This window comes from Aulonocara stuartgranti (assembly GCF_965226115.1).
Source record: "Aulonocara stuartgranti genome assembly, chromosome: 12".
Classification (NCBI taxonomy): Eukaryota; Metazoa; Chordata; class Actinopteri; order Cichliformes; family Cichlidae; genus Aulonocara; species Aulonocara stuartgranti.
In genome coordinates this window covers 1971354-1987855 of record NC_138948.1, presented here as the reverse complement: position 1 = coordinate 1987855, position 16502 = coordinate 1971354, and the positions used below count along the sequence as shown (strand labels likewise).

The 16502-nt window shown below is 41.5% G+C and overlaps 2 protein-coding genes across 2 annotated transcripts; one reads left to right on the top strand and one right to left on the bottom strand.

Annotated features, from left to right (window-relative positions):
* Positions 1–3694: 3694 nt before the first annotated feature.
* On the bottom strand, positions 3695–7357 carry LOC309719513 (granzyme K-like; the record flags this gene model as incomplete). The annotated part of the gene is made up of 3 exons (XM_082555675.1): positions 3695–3847; positions 3944–4213; positions 7310–7357. 3 exons carry the CDS (start codon positions 7355–7357, stop codon positions 3695–3697), a joined length of 471 nt encoding a protein of 156 aa, XP_082411801.1.
* A 4533-nt stretch (positions 7358–11890) lies between these two features.
* On the top strand, positions 11891–16017 carry LOC309719512 (GTPase IMAP family member 8-like; the record flags this gene model as incomplete). Its single annotated transcript, XM_082555674.1, has 4 exons — positions 11891–11951; positions 12817–13440; positions 13757–13801; positions 14789–16017. Exons 1-4 carry the CDS (start codon positions 11903–11905, stop codon positions 16015–16017), a joined length of 1947 nt encoding a protein of 648 aa, XP_082411800.1. The 5' UTR covers positions 11891–11902.
* Positions 16018–16502: the final 485 nt, after the last annotated feature.

Genomic DNA, 16502 nt, shown 5'->3' with positions numbered 1-16502 from the left:
TTTATTTTGTTCATTAGGTTATCTAAGTTCATTTGGTTATTAGACTCCTTGTGTTTTCTTCGACTGTATTTAAGTTTCCCTTCACCCTTCGTGTTTCATGCTGCGTGTCTTATGTTATCAAGTTTGTATTATCATGTCTGTCTCATGTTTCCTGTTTTATTTTGAAGGAGTCGTGTGTTCTTTGTTCATTGTATTTAGTTTCACTTCCCTTAGGCTCATGTCAGTCAGCTGTTCCTCCATGTGTTCCCACTTCCCCTAATCACCTCCTGTGTACTTAAGTCCTCTGTTTTCAGTGTGTGATTGTCAGGTCGTCTGTTGTCCACGCCATGTTTCCCATTCCATGCTTCCAAGTTTCTTGTCTAGGTTCTTATTGTTTGTTTAGATTCCCCAGTTTAGGTTTGTGTTAATTTTGCTTCAGTTTGCCTTGCCCTTTGTTTGTACCTTTTCTACCAGCCATATTAAACGGCTCGCCTTTTGTTAACATTTCAAGTTCTGTTCCCTGTTCCTTGGAGTCTGCGTTTTGGGTCTTTTTGTCAACCCCTACAGTCTGCCCTCGCCAGACTGTGACAGATAAATTCTTGAACATGCTTCCTTGTTTGTTTATGTCTAAATTTGAGTGTTTGTGCTTGGAAACATCAAAACAAATACATTTTTACGTATATTCTATGCTTTTCAATAAAGCGAGACACAGAAGTAAAAAAACGAATACTTTCTTTGTTTGTACGAGAACTCTTTCAAAATGCTGCTGTCATGACCAATTTAGCCACATGAGGCTGAAGTAAGGACTACTGCTCTAATGACTCGTAACAACCCAACAAATTGATCCAGTTTCCAAGAACTGGTCCATAAATTGTTTATTTGCATGTTTAATAATCCATCAATGCTGCAGTCAAGCCCGAGCAAAAGGAAGCTACTCCAAGGTGCTCTGAACTTATCAAGATGACTGACAGCCGTCAACAAGAAACACCCTCCCCTTACTCACCCAGCCTCCCTGCTGACACACCAGCGACCGAGTGAACACATGTCCTGCTCGTTCAACACTTTCCAAATGACAACCGTAAATCCAGGAATAGACACGCAACAACATACACCACAAACTTTATATGGTTGCTACAGCAGCTACAAAGTCTTTCTGTGGCATCAAAAATTAATGTCACTGCCTTTGTTTTAGATTTTAAGTTCAGTGAAACAATAATTTGTTCGTTTGTTTTCTTCTAAACATATTTATGAAAAGGTTTCGTGCAAAAGACAACTACATGTAACTGACATGTAGTTTTTATACTCCACCATTAGGTGGCAGTCTCTGCTATATTTTGGGGGGCACTGGCTGTGTCCCAATTCAGGGTCTGCACGCTTGAAGTACGCGCACTACGTGTACTACGTACGGTAAGTGAGGAAGTGAGAGGCTTGTGAAATGGGATGGTCTAGCCTTCGTCGCGCTGTTGAGGTTGCCTAGCAACCATGATACTAACCGCGAGAAATGCGAGATTGTGTGACATAAATGAAGGAGAAAAAAATGTTTTGTTGGTCATTCATTTTTGTCATGAAATCACTTTGATTAGTTGAGTATCTGAGGCTGAGACCACGGGACTGTAAAACATGATTGTTGGGCTTCATTTCTGTGCTGAACAGTCATTTAAGATTAGCTAGTAAATAACAATTAGCTGATGTTGTTCATGAGACCAAAGTCATCTCACTGTGGTAATGTAAATATAATATGGCCAATATTATAGTACTGTCAGATTATTATGATATATATATATATATATATATATATATATATATTTATTTATATATAAAAAAACACCCAGCACGCCCCTGGCTTATCCTTCAAGCTCGGGTCCTCTACCAGAGGCCTGGGAGCTTGAGGGTCCTGCGCAGTATCTTAGCTGTTCCCAGGACTGCGCTCTTCTGGACAGAGATCTCCGATGTTGTTCCCGGGATCTGCTGGAGCCACTCGCCTAGCTTGGGAGTCACCGCACCTAGTGCTCCGATTACCACGGGGACCACCGTTACCTTCACCCTCCACATCCTCTCGAGCTCTTCTCTGAGCCCTTGGTATTTCTCCAGCTTCTCGTGTTCCTTCTTCCTGATATTGCTGTCATTCGGAACCGCTACATCGATCACTACGGCCGTCTTCTTCTGTTTGTCTACCACCACTATGTCCGGTTGGTTAGCCACCACCATTTTGTCCGTCTGTATCTGGAAGTCCCACAGGATCTTAGCTCGGTCATTCTCCACCACCCTTGGGGGCATCTCCCATTTTGACCTCGGGACTTCCAGGTTATACTCGGCACAGATGTTCCTGTACACTATGCCGGCCACCTGGTTATGGCGTTCCATGTATGCCTTGCCTGCTAGCATCTTGCACCCTGCTGTTATGTGCTGGATTGTCTCTGGGGCATCTTTACACAGCCTGCACCTGGGGTCTTGCCTGGTGTGATAGACCCCAGCCTCTATGGATCTTGTGCTCAGAGCTTGTTCTTGTGCTGCCATGATTAGTGCCTCTGTGCTGTCTTTCAGTCCAGCTTTGTCCAGCCACTGGTAGGATTTCTGGATATCAGCCACCTCCTCTGTCTGCCGGTGGTACATACCGTGCAGGGGCCTGTCCTTCCATGATGGTTCCTCGTCTCCCTCCTCTTTCTTGGGTTTCTGCTGCCTGAGGTATTCACTGAGCACTCGGTCAGTTGGGGCCATCTTCCCAATGTATTCTTGGATGTTCGTTGTCTCATCCTGGACTGTGGTGCTGACACTCACCAGTCCCCGGCCCCCTTCCTTCCGCTTAGCGTACAGCCTCATATATATATATATATATATATATATGTGTGTGTGTGTGTGTGTGTGTGTGTGTGTGTGTGTGTGTGTGTGTGTAGAGGCTGAAAGTACAAACATCACTAATGTCACATAACATTGCCAACATTGTGGCCGACAGCAATGCTTTCAAAAAGCAGTAAAAATGTTTCTTGGGCCTCAAACTAGACTGTAACTGTAAACTCATTATATTAACGATGATACTTTGAAAGGTACAGTTTGAAACTGCAGTACAATCAAAGAAAAAGAGAGCAAATGTGTTTTTTTTATTCATGCCTCCAGCTTTATTAGAAAGTAGAAAAGATGTTTGTTTTTTTGGTTTTCAAGCAACAGTAATGCAAAATGAAGAAAACAAGTTTTTGTTTGTGTCTTTTTCAACAAACCTGTCCACAAGCCTCATCTTCAGTTTCAGTTGGTTGTATATGAGCTGCTGAATCTGTCTGTTTGACAGTCTGAATAATCTCTCTGTTTCATATTACAATCGTGGGTTTTGTGTGTACATAAAAATTGCTTCTCCCTGGTTTTACTGCAGCCGCACTCATCTGCAACAACCAGGAGCACTCATGTCTGGGAGTTCTTTGAATTATTTGGAAAAATGATGATTAAATATAACCATGTTTCTGTCTGGTTTGTGTGGTGAAAGATGGTAAAATTTCAAACAGTGTTTCCAATTTTGTTCACAGTAGGACTAAAATGTGGTTCATGCAGTGGACTAACCAAGTGCAGAATCTATTTAAAAAAAAGTATAGCAAGCTGGCAGAAACTAAATTATCATAAACTGTAAGAGGAACAATGAACTGATAAACTGAATAATGGTCTACAGAGACAACACTGACAGATGTAACATCAAATCATGCAGACTGATGCTGGTGGTTTCACACATTTAGAATAACTTCATCGTGGTTTTGATCCAGTACAGTTGTTTCTCTGAGATAAACGAGTAGATTCCAGGTTTTGTAATGATACCGCAACCCCGTCCAAAAGAAGTGACTCCAACCAGCGCTCCATCACACAACAGCGGCCCTCCTGAATCCCCCTGCAGCAAGAACAAACACATGACAGTGTCTCAGGTGTTGAGCTGAATGCACATTTACTTCAAACAAGGAAAAATACATGTAATCTTCATACGTACCTGACAGGTATCAGCGACGTTTGTACCATCTGAACCAGCACATATCATGTGTTTGGTGATCTCAGGTTTGTGGTTGTAATAATCACGAGAGTTGCACGTCTGTCTGTCCACCACAGTCACATTGACAGACTTGAGGACGTCTGATGTTTGGTTGTTTTCGGTTTCTCCCCATCCAGCCACCAGACACGTGCTGCCAGCTGCCGGGTCTCTCACAGTGTTGCCAACCTCGAGCCACTGCACTTCCCTGGTTTTCCTCACCGGTTCTTTAAGCTGAAAAAAAGTTAAAAAGAATATCAGATACTGTGATCTATCCTTATAAAGTTTATGAACGCTGCGTTATAATCTAGAAATGAAAAAGAAGACAGGTTGAAAAATCAAAAGAACATTTTGTGTAAGTAAATGTTGATGAAAGACACAATGTCCTAACATTGGTACAAAGAAAGGTTTTGAAACAGTAATTTCCCCAAAAGGTTTCAGAACGATATTTTCCCTGTCAGGTTGACACATCTTTGCTGACAGTTTTTAGCCCATCATGAGTCAGTTTCATTATCTTGGTTTGCTCTTTGATATTGACCAACATAAATCATTTTTATCAGGAAGTCCTAAAAACTCAATGAAAAGCCTTCAGTTCATCCAAAATGCTGCAGCAAGAGTCCTGACAGGGACTAGAAAGAGCGAACAGATTTAAACCATATGTCTTAATGACCTTGTAGTACCATATCACCCAATCCAGTCTTTAAGTGATGACGTGACGAATCCTACTTCCGGGCCTAAAGTAGTCTGCGTTTATTATGGCTTTTGTGTTGTTAACATGTTTAATGTTTTGTATTTTCTTCTATTTAATCTCAAAAAGCTCCTAAAAACAGTCAGTGATCACTAGGGATGGGTATCGAAACCCGGTTCTTGTTGAGAACCGGTTCCCACTGTTTCTCTTCCTTGGAATTGTTTGCCATTTTTGCAAACGATTCCCTTATCGATTCCAGTCGCCCCGAATGACGTCACCACGTTGCGGAGCGTCATTTACCTGGCAGGAAACATGGCGGCTCAAACGCTCAAAAGTTTGGTCATACTTTACGAGAACGGATGACAACAGGGCAACTTGCAATACTTGCAAAGTAGATATTTCATTTAAGGGAGGAAACACTACGAATATGCAAAAGCATTTGCTCACAAAACACACGATGACCTTAAATGAATGTCGTGTTTTTAATTCCGCTCCGGACTCGTGAATCTCAACCAGCAGCAGCGGTAATGTTTGCACGTCCTCTCCCGTTAATGCGGCAGGTAAATAATCAACTAACAGTGCATATTATGTTAGCGCGATCTGCCTTATTACAAACCTGCCATTACTGTGCGTTAAGGTGACCATGATGAGAGACAGAGTCTGGCTCAGATGCTGGCAGTTCTCGCTGCAGTCTACCGTTAGCGTCTCCTTTCAGGCCGGGATAGACGAATGTCACCAAGCAGTGACTCAGTTTGTGGTCAAAGGCTTGCACCCATTTGCCACAGCAGATGCCCCCGATTTTCGGTAAGTGAATGTGTTTAATTGTAGGCAGGGACATTACTGGATATTCTTGTGTAATTGCTACAGAATAATTTATGTTATACTTTGTTATTGCTGCAGAAGAATATTTATTTTATTATTTTACATTTACAATTTTTTTCCCCGGGGACCCTGTGACACCCCATTGAAGAGCCGTAGGCTGGATCTCTTAAGATCTCACTGTTGGGTTTGTAAGGCCATGTTACTCCTCAATTTCTATCTTGTTCAAAGAGAAGATATAAAACAAAGTTCTAAGCTAAGTGACCTTAGTGTCCTCCTTTTTTAAAAAGAATCGAAAAAGAATCGAATCGTTAAAAAGAATCGAAAATGGAATTGTGAAAATCTTATCAATACCCATCCCTAGTGATCACTGTTGACCTCCCTCGGCTTTTATTACCGCTAATCATTTATTTAAGCTCAGTTTTTAAAACCTTAGGATGTAACTACAGCCCAGCCCATGCAGCAGTATATGAATGACTAACCTCGTATTGTGGATGGATTATCTCAGTTGTTCTCCTGGCTGAAGTTTGGTCCTTTTACAGCATCCTGCCATGCGATTACATTTGTTCCTGACCACCGAGAACACTCACGTTAACTTTTATCGAGTGGAAAAAAAGTTAGCTTGTTTACATTATGCTAACATAGCTGTGTCGCTAGCGGTCACGTAGCACATCATTATATAGCAGCTAGCCAAACTTCAGTAACCCTACAAACGTCACTGCTGTTTAGTTTCTGTCTTCATTTATGTTGGAAGTGATAACAGAGCTGTACGTTTGAATTTGTTTCCAAAACCCCGCAGTCAGGACATGCTATATTGTATTTAGATGGAACCTAGCGAGCTAACTTGTTGTTCCTACAGTATTTAAAAGTAGAATAGGAGGCAGAGCCTGTCATGGTTCTGATTCCTTTCGACGCAGTATTTTTAGTTCTTGTGTTTCGTTTTAGTTTTGAATGTTGGATCGTTTTTTTTCCCTGGTGCTTTGTTGATTATTATTGTTATTATTATTATCAATAATCTGTTTTCAGTGATTCTGGTTTAGGGTTTTGTGTCTCATGTTTTGCATAGTTTGAGTTTCATGTGTTATGTTCTGTCTGCCTCTCTGTGTCGAGTCTGCGTCCTTGTGTGATGGTTTCTTGTTTCCTGTTTTATTTTGATAGTCACAGTCTGATGTCAGTGTGTTCAGTTTTACTTTTCCACTTTCTCGTTAGTCTAACTTCTCCCAGCTGTGTCTCCCTCCTGTTTCCCATTCCCTGATTAATCCCCTGTGAATATAAGCCCTGAGTTTTTCTGTGCTCTCTGTCGTGTCGTACCCTCAACTTGCTGTATGTTTGTTATGTCCAGTCCTCCAGCACCTCTGTTTGGAGTCTTGTTTTTGTGAGTTTTATTTTATGAAGACTTGATCCAGCAATAAAGCTGTATTTTCAGTTTAAATCCCATCTCCAAGAGTCCTGCATTTTGGGTCCACCACTTCTGCCTGCCTCCCACACAGCCAACCATGACAGAACGATGTGACCAGTACATGGACCCAGCAGCACTTGCCCTGTCTGATGAGCTGAAGGAGGATATCATTTATTCAGTAAACAAGCTATGTGACCTGTGGCTGAATCACCCAGAGGAGGAGTTTCAGCGTGCTGTAGCCAACCGGCTACAACGACTGGCTTCCGGTCTTCGATGGCTTTTGGACTCGATTCACCCACTCATACAGGATTTCTTTCTAAATCAGCTTTATCTTCACCCCCCAGCTGCTACCGCTTGGAAAAAGATGAGCAGCCCAGTCCGCCGGACTTGGAGTTGCCCGGCCCATTAGAGCCATCACCATCACCTGCTCCTTCTTCCACGAGGAAGCGAGGTCCACGTCACCGGCAGTCATCAACAGATGCGATGAGTCGGAAAGACCGTGTTCATTTTGCTCCTTCCGAGCCTGGACTTACAACCTGATAGGTTTGTAGCTTGAACCTATCCGCTGGAACGTTGAAGACAATATAATTACACAGCAAAACAAGTCACGAGTAGGCAAAGTTCTTCATGTTTCTCGTGCACGGGAGAGAACCGGACAAACGCCGTTCCTTTGCTTGACCCCAGTTGCTCTCTCCGTTCTCCCGTAACACTGTTCTTTTATTGAGGCTACATGAATATGCATAGGTTCATTAACATATGACGTCTACATACAAACAAAGAGTACCGTGTGTGTGTGTGTGTGTGTGTGTGTGTGAGATTCTTGGAAAGGTGTGTAAATAACACTCCAGTTTCCTGAAGTTATGTAATTTCGAGTAAGGACGATGTAGCTCATCCCGAACATCCTCACACCTTAGGATAAAAGGCTCAACACACACGATCATTTTCACTCCACTCAGAAGGAAAATATTTCGTGTGAACTGAGAAACACATCAGAGCTGCGTGAGAGGAGGGTGAAAGGTAAGACAGAGATGATGTGTTCATGTTCATGTCAGTGTGAACAGCAGTCAGCTGCTGTGATCTCAGTCAGAAGAACTCAGGACTGTCTGACCTGTTTCATGTTTGTCTTTCTGGACTCATTCTTAATATGAGGTCTATATGAGAGTCCTGTCTGTACTCAGTATGTGTTTGATCTTATTTTAACAGCACTGAACGTGATTATTAATAATACATAACAACCATTCACTGATAATCCCACTGAAACAGAAGAAGAAAGACTGAAGCTGTTTTATTTCCAGTCAGCTGAACGAAATCTGAATGTTTGTCTCCTACTGCTGATGTAATTTTAACTGTCATTATTTCTTTACATAGATTTATAAAGTAATTTCAGCTAATGTCTCTGTGCTTTAGACATTAGTGGCTCATGTATTTTCAGCGCAGAATAAAACAACAACTCAGTGTCAAAGCAAAGCTGTTTGTCTCATGTTTAAAGCTGAGGTGTGCGTCTCACAGTTTGTACACACAGCGTGATGAGGCAGTGATCTCATGGACTGGAATTACACAGGAAATGAAAATAAAGATTAACACATGTGGTCATAAACTATCATCAGATAATAATCTGTACTTTGTTTAAACATGAACTTATAATGGAAAGTCCACTTGATATTATGTCACTCACAGAAAATAGTGAGATAATCATTTAAGCAGGTGGAGACATTAAACGTGTTCCCACAATAATATTCTGTAATTCAAACCATGCACTCTTAGAGACACAAAAACTTTAATGTGTATTTTCTGTCACACTAACAAATGTTAAGAGTACAAACACTGAAGTCTGAGTGGCATCAGATGATGACATGATTCAGTTTCATAGGAACGTCTAAATGTTTGAACATTGAGCATTAAAGTAAAAGTTTCAAGCAGACTTTTACTTTCAGCTGTGAACTGTTTCATTTGGGAGGTTCAGAGCAGCGACAGGATGAAGCTGTTTAACTGGCTCAGCTGGGATTAGTTTTATTTTTAGTCGCTCCTTTGTTTGTAATTACTTTAATTACACAGCTTCAGGTTTTCAGTAAACTGGATATAATTATCTGACTTTATTCAGAAAAATATCCAAGAAATTTCCTGAATTCCTTAACATGAGTCCACAAAGTTCTCAAAGCTGAACATCAGGTATGATTGATCAGCGATTGTGTGAACGCTGTACTGCTTTGAAGCCAACAGTCCAGCAAACTGAAAAACTGCGACCTGAGCCACACCTCAGGGTTTCTCCATGATGTAAAACAAGCAGAGCAAATCCTGTTTCCACAAATACAGATTCATCTCAGTTAAAAGTCTGAAAGTTTAAGCAGGAAATGTCCAACAGAAATGATCAACACAGCTTTTCTCCATCAGTTCAGTCAGTTTTGTTAATGTGGCAATAATTCATCACCGCAGTCATCTGAGGGCAGTTTACACTGTAAATATTTTATCATAATATGGACCGAAAATCAAAGCAAGAGCTTGTTTGAAAGAAACACATGATGTCTGAGCCTGTAGCTATTGGAGGGTCCGGGGTCACCTGACCCTTCTAGCCCCTGTCAGTTCATCCACTGCAGTATTTTACAGGGAGCCTTTAATAATATACGGAAGCAACAGAGATGTTCACTCTGATTCACTCTGAGACAGATGTTGCTAATTTTGGCAATACTCCCTGTTTTTTTAATTGTTTATTGATCGCTGAATAAAGTAGTCAGACTTAGTTATAAACAGGCAATCTTGTTAATCTGTTCAGATGAAAGTTTTCTTTCTAAAGACTGTCAAAGTTTGGTGAGCTTGAGATCAGTAATCTGTTTGGTGAAAACGACCCAAATGAAGAAGAAGAGAGGAAGTAACAACTTTATTGAGATGGTGCTATATAAGAACTAGGGGTGGAGGCACAAATAACGTGTTTTTTCCGAATACTTATTTCGAACAAATACTTTAAAAAATATTTGTATTCGGGAACAAAAAAAGGTTATATCAAAAAGCTGAGTTTCCTTATGAGACCGCAGTGCATGAGTGAGTGACTCCGGCTGCTCCACACAGCAACAGAGAGGCTCAGCTGAGCGAAAAAAGATTGAAGATCGGGAGTTTATTCAATTACGCTGCATTACTGACGTCTGCAGTTACGTAGCTCTGTCAGCTCAGTAATTTAGACAACAGACTGTTGACAGAGTAAAGTTAACGTTCGGTTTAAAAGGTTAAAACAATGCTTGTGTAGTTGTGTCGAATTGTATGCACTTGTGGGAGTTATATGGTACGTTTAAGTTACTCTGTCTTTTGCAGACAGGAAGATGTAGACTATAGGCCACTTAACCTTAGCATAGCTTCCCTTCACTCATTAACTTCACTGTAAAAATAAATCCTATTATAAAAGTATTTTACAGTTTTGTACTGTTCTTCTAGAATATCATTCAATTCACATCAATAGACTGATTTTACATTTCAAATGTAAATTAACGTAAAATCACTGTAAATGTAATAAAACATAATTTTCTTGTATTTTTAAATGTATTTGTCTGTACATATGCATACTTAGATTGTTAAAATACATTCACAAATGTATCATAATTTCACAAATATTTGTCTGTTATTTGAAAGATTGAACTGTTAAATTCAAATGTAATGCTGTGGAAAACTATATAAAATTATTCTTATAAACTTTTTTTTACATCAAATAATAATAATTATTATTGTTATTTAGGGCAATCGTGGCTCAAGAGTTGGCAGTTCGTCTTGTAATCAGAAGGTTGCCGGTTCGAGCCCAGGCTCCAACACTCTCGGTCGTTGTGTCCTTGAGCAAGACGCTTCACCTGCCACCTACTGGTGATGGCCAGAGGAGAATTATAAAGTGGAATTGTAAAACGCTTTGAGGGTCTCATAAAGCACTACGTGAATGCAATCCATCCATTCGCTTCCGCTTATCCTTTTCAGGGTCGCGGGGGGCGCTGGAGCCTATCCCAGCTGTCATAGGGCGAGAGGCGGGGTACACCCTGGACAGGTCGCCAGTCTGTCGCAGGGCTAACACACAGGGACAGATAACCATTCACACTCACATTCACTCCCACATTCACAGCTAGTGGCAATTTGGATTATCCAATTAACCTATCCCCACAAGCTGCATGTCTTTGGACGGTGGGAGGAAGCCGGAGTACCCGGAGGGAACCCACGCAAACACGGGGAGAACATGCAAACTCCACACAGAAAGACCCCGGCCTGATGGTGGAATTGAACTCAGGACCTTCTTGCTGTGCGGCAACAGTGCTAACCACCGTGCTGCCATTGAATGCAATCCATTATTATTTAAACCAACTGTTAACTGTATATTTCTGTACATTTAAGTATTATTATTCATATTGCCGCATTCATTGACCTTGTTTATAGGTAATTTCATTGTTCAATCACATTAAAATGTTCCTAATTTAATGTTTAAAAGCACTTGAAAAAGGTAAAATCCCATGTAAAAGTAGGGCAACAAACTGTATTGTCATTACCAAAAATAACCGTATTTTCATGGGAAAGTTATTCTCTGTTATTTTCTGGTATTATTTTGGCGCCCCAGCTGCCCGAATATTACTGGTATTTTGGATTTTTTTTTTTTAACGGTGTTGGCTGAAACTGCTCACATGGATTTGGGCAATCAAATAGAAAAGAGTGCTGCTGCTGCTGAGCCACCTCTTGGTCCTCCACCAGCCAAAAAAACTCAAGTTCTGTGTGGAAGCTTTTTACAGTCAGTGCTGCAGATGAAACCAAAGTGATATGTAATGTGTGCAAAAGTCAAATCAGCAGAGGCAGAGATAACAAACATCTGTCAACATCTGGTACGCATAATCACATGCACCTGAAGCATCCTGGTACCCCCCCCCCCCCCCCCCCCACACACACACACACACAAGCACCAAGCCCCCACCTGTTTCATGTTTTTAAAAAACAAACAAACAAACAAACAAACATGAAACATGTAAAGATTCCACTTGTTGTTTCTTAGGTTCCTTATTTAATGGCAGCAGGTCCACAGCTGAATGACGTAATGGAGACCGCAGCGCCTGGTAAGTAACGAGTATTTACTGTGTGCACAAACTTATTCAGGGATGTTGTGTGAAGAAGAAATTAAAAACAAAACGCAATAAGTGGCAAATCTCACAAATGCTTATTTTATTTACAATTAAAAATAAAAACCACATCGAGTGTTTAAAGTGAGAGAATTTACTTTTTTAACATAAATATTACCTGGAAAAATATCCAACTACAGTCTTTAAACCTTCCCTTTCACTCTTGCTCACAAATCCCTCGACATTCTCCACCCACTCCACCCTTCCTTCTTCACCTGCCCTTCACTACCTGCTGTTTCAGACAGTCACAGATGTTTTCTTCTTCGCTGTGATTTAATTGTTTGTTGGCAGGTTACATACAGTGATGCTCTATCGGTAACTAAAACCATGCATGATTACACTGTCAGCCGGATTTATGGCTGTAGTTATTCAGCTGATGATGAGTCTCTGCATGTTTCTGTTTTTCGATCATTCTCAGAATGAAACTTCAAAAAATGCATTTTGGTTAAAGTTCAAGGCTCATTTCTCCAGATGGGATACAAGTCCCAGCATGAGACTTACACCCCAGAGTTGTAATAACTCTGATATTTACTGTCTGTGCTGGCAGTTTGTCCCATTAGTTGTTTGGAGGTTATTGAAACCCTGCTGTGCTTAACTCTTGTTACGACTCAATGAACAGATACAGCACAGACTGTGGATTAGGAGAGTTTCAGGTAAATGATCTGTGCCACAGAGCAAAGAAGGGAGAATTGGTGCAGGGCAGAAACTCAGTTTCTTTCATCTGTAAATGTACATCACTATATTATTTTGTGATATTAATCTTGTGGTATTTTATTTTGTGTCCTGATTTTTTTTTTGTCAGTGTCTGAACTTAGGGTGGTTCTCCTGTGGAATAACTGGCGTGAGAGGAGAGTGGTGGAGAGCTTCATACTGGGAGTAACTGGGTTAAAAGCTGAAAGAGCAGACTGCTGTTTTCGAGTCAGAGAACAGCTGGGAGAGAATGAAATTCTTCTCATCAACAGCCCAGACATGATGTCTTCCAACATCTCTGAACAAAAACTAAGAGAACATGTAGAAACATGTGTGAGGCTCTCTGATCCTGGACCTCATGTGTTCCTGCTGGTTCTGCAGCCTGAAGACTTCACTGAGAACCACAGAAAGAGACTCTGCAGAGTCCTCCAGCTGTTCAGCGATCAGTCATTTGAGCATTCACTAATTCTGATGTTAACACCCAAAGGAGAAGAGAAATTAGATTACATGGAAAGTTATGAGAACCATCCACCCTTAAAGGACATGATAGAAAAATGTGCAGGCAGGTTTCTGTGGCAGAAGAACCTCGAGCGCTCACAGCTGTTAACACGCATGTTTCAAATAGTCAAAGAGAACAATGGAGAGTATGTGAGCTGTGATCTATATGTGGATGCTTCACCGAATGTTCACTGGAGTCTAAAAAACACTGAAACACGAACTGTTGTGTCAGATCCTGGTAAGTGGGACGTGTGAAATAAATATAAACATTACTGCTGTCAGCGTTAATCTCACTAAAATGACGTTAACGCCATAACTGCATTAATGCGGCAAATCTCCGTTAGCGAGTTAACGCCCGGTGGGAGGGCTGCACAGTGTTAATGCGTTAGCACGGTTAGCTTGTTAACTTGTTAGCCGCGCAAATGTGGTTATGCCATTAACGTCATTTTAACAAGATTAACGCTGACAGCACTAATAAATAAACATCATTATGTTTGATTATTGGATGACATTAATTTTTTGGTTGATTGATTTGTGTCCGTGTGTCATCTTAGGACGGAGCTCTAACACTGAAGGTAAAAGGAAACTTTTGCCCAGAGGTACGTGACTACTTCGAGAAACTTCAAGATTTGTTTATTGTCATTTTGTTGCTAGATCATAACAAAAATTACAGTGGTGCTGTCAAAAATATATAAAATACAAAAATTATAAATAAATAAATGAGATTTTTATTAGAAAGATATAAAAAATAGATGCAGAAATTTTTAGCAGTCTGCAGGGGAGCAGAGGGAAGGGCAGGGGGATGGCTTTCACAGCTCTTGGGAGAAAGCTTTCCTCAGCTGGGTGGTGTTTATGTAGAGAGACACTGACACTTCCTTTGCAGTCTGCCAGAGTTAGTAATTATACTGAATTGAGGTTTGTTAGCTGTCGTCCACCAATCCGCTGGGCAGTTTTCACCAGCCGGTCCAAGTCTTCTGTCCTGGACTGTGCAGTGGCCGTACCACACCATCATGCTGTGGCAGAAGATGCTCTCCATCACATGTTCTGGAGCAACTGAAGGGAGAGTCCACTCTCTTAAGTTTCCTGAGGAAGAAGGTTCTTTGTTGGGCCTTCGTCATCAGAACGAAGGTGTTCAGTGACCAAGTCAGAGCCAAGGTGATGTGGAGGCCCGGGAATTTGATGCTATCCACACACTCCACCCACCTCACACAGATCCAGTTGACGGGTGTTGGACCTCTAAAGCTTTTTTTTGTCAGCTCAGAGCAACGTTTTGAAGTATTTTGGTAATTTTTAAACATATGTTTGATGCTATTGTGTTTTTATTAGTGCAGTCACAGTTTAGGAAAATCACTTTTGACTGATGACAGAAAACTATGAATGTGAGAAGTGAAATGGAAAAAAGCAGAAGTGAAAAACATTTGGTTTGGTTTCTCTGCTGTTAAATCCGTTATACAAAAGTACATCATAGGTTTATCAAGTTTCTGGGATGAGACTCACTGGATTTGAAATCTTTCTGAAGCCACCTGACAATTCTCCAAAAAATGTTTTCCCAATATCAATCAAACAATATTCACATTTTCTTACAGCCTCTGCTCTCAGGATTGTGCTGTTGGGAGAAAAAGAGGATTTGAAGAGGACACTGAGCAGCTTCATCACAGGAAAAGTTCAGAAACCTCCACGAGCTGATCACTGTGTGGCCATCTCTGGAGAGTGGGAGGGAAACAGTTTAACAGTCATTCAAACTCCAAACATCTTCAGTCTGTCTGAGGAGACGGTGAGAGAGGAGATGAAGACCTGTGTGAGTCTTTGTCCTCCTGGACCACATGTTCTGCTGCTGATAGTGGAGCCTTCAGTCACTGAGGAGAAGAAACGAAGGCTGAACTTCATCCTGGGTTTGTTTGGTGAAGATGCCTTTAAACACTCAATGCTCATCACTGCACAGGAGGGGGTGGAGGCAAACTTCACTGTAAATCAGCTGCTTAAGAAGTGTGAAGGAAAACACTATGGCATGTATAAAAATGACCTCAAACTGTTAATGAATAAGATTGAGGCTATCATGCATGAAAATAGAAGGAATTTCCTCAGATTAACTGAAAAGACCACAGAACCAAAGTCTGAACCGATCAAACCGTCTCTGAACCTGGTTCTGTGTGGGAGGAGAGGAGCAGGGAAGACGTCAGCAGCCAAGGCCATTTTAGGTCAGACTGAGCTTCATTCAGCCTCCAACTCATCAGAGTGTGTTAAACATCAGGGAGAGGTGTGTGGACGTTGGGTTTCCCTGGTGGAGCTGCCTGCCTTGTATGGAAAACCTCAGGAGGCAGTGATGGAGGAATCACTCAGGTGTATCTCCCTCTGTGATCCTGAGGGTGTCCATGCCTTCATCCTGGTCCTACCTGTGGCTCCCCTCACTGATGAAGACAAGGGAGAGTTAGAGACCATCCAGAACACATTCAGCTCTCGGGTCAATGACTTCACCATGATTCTGTTCACTGTGGACTCAGATCCTACAGATCCAGCTGCTGTTAACTTTCTAAAGGATAATGAAGACATCCAGGAGCTCTGTGAGAGCTGTGGAGGAAGATCAGTTGTTCTCAACATGAAGGACAAACAGCAGATCACTCAGATTTTTCATCATGTGGATCAAATGAGACACACCGTGGCCAGATCATACTGCTATACAACAGAGACATTTGCACATGCTCAAATAGAAAAAATCAGAGAGCAAGCAAAATGTATCAACATGCAACAAGCTGAACTTCTGACACTGAAAAAAACCATCACCAACTGTAAGTATAAATGGAGAATCAAAGATTGACACTATACTCATTCATGTCAGCAGTAATAGATTAGAGCATGTAAAACCCATCCATTTTCTTCCGCTTATACGTGTCTGGGTCATGGAGGCAGCAGCCTAAGCAGAGAAACCCTCCCTCTCCCCGGCCACCTCTTCTAGCTTATTCAGGGGAGCACCAAGGCATTCCCAGGCAAGCTGAGAGATACAATCTCTCCAGCATGTCCTGCCCACAGGCCTCCTGCTGCAGGGAGATGCCCAGAACACCTCACCCAGGAGGCATCCTTGTCAGATGCCCAAACCACCTCCAGTCAACTTTGGATGTGAAGTAGATGCTCTACTCTGATCCCCTCCTGAATAGCCAAACTCCTCACCTTATCACTAAAGGAGAGGCCAGCGAATCATTGGAGAAAGCTCATTTCCACCACTTCTATCCTCATTCTATTACATAACTAATTACAAAACTATGAATGAACACATAAGGACTTATGTAGTAAACAAAAATGTGT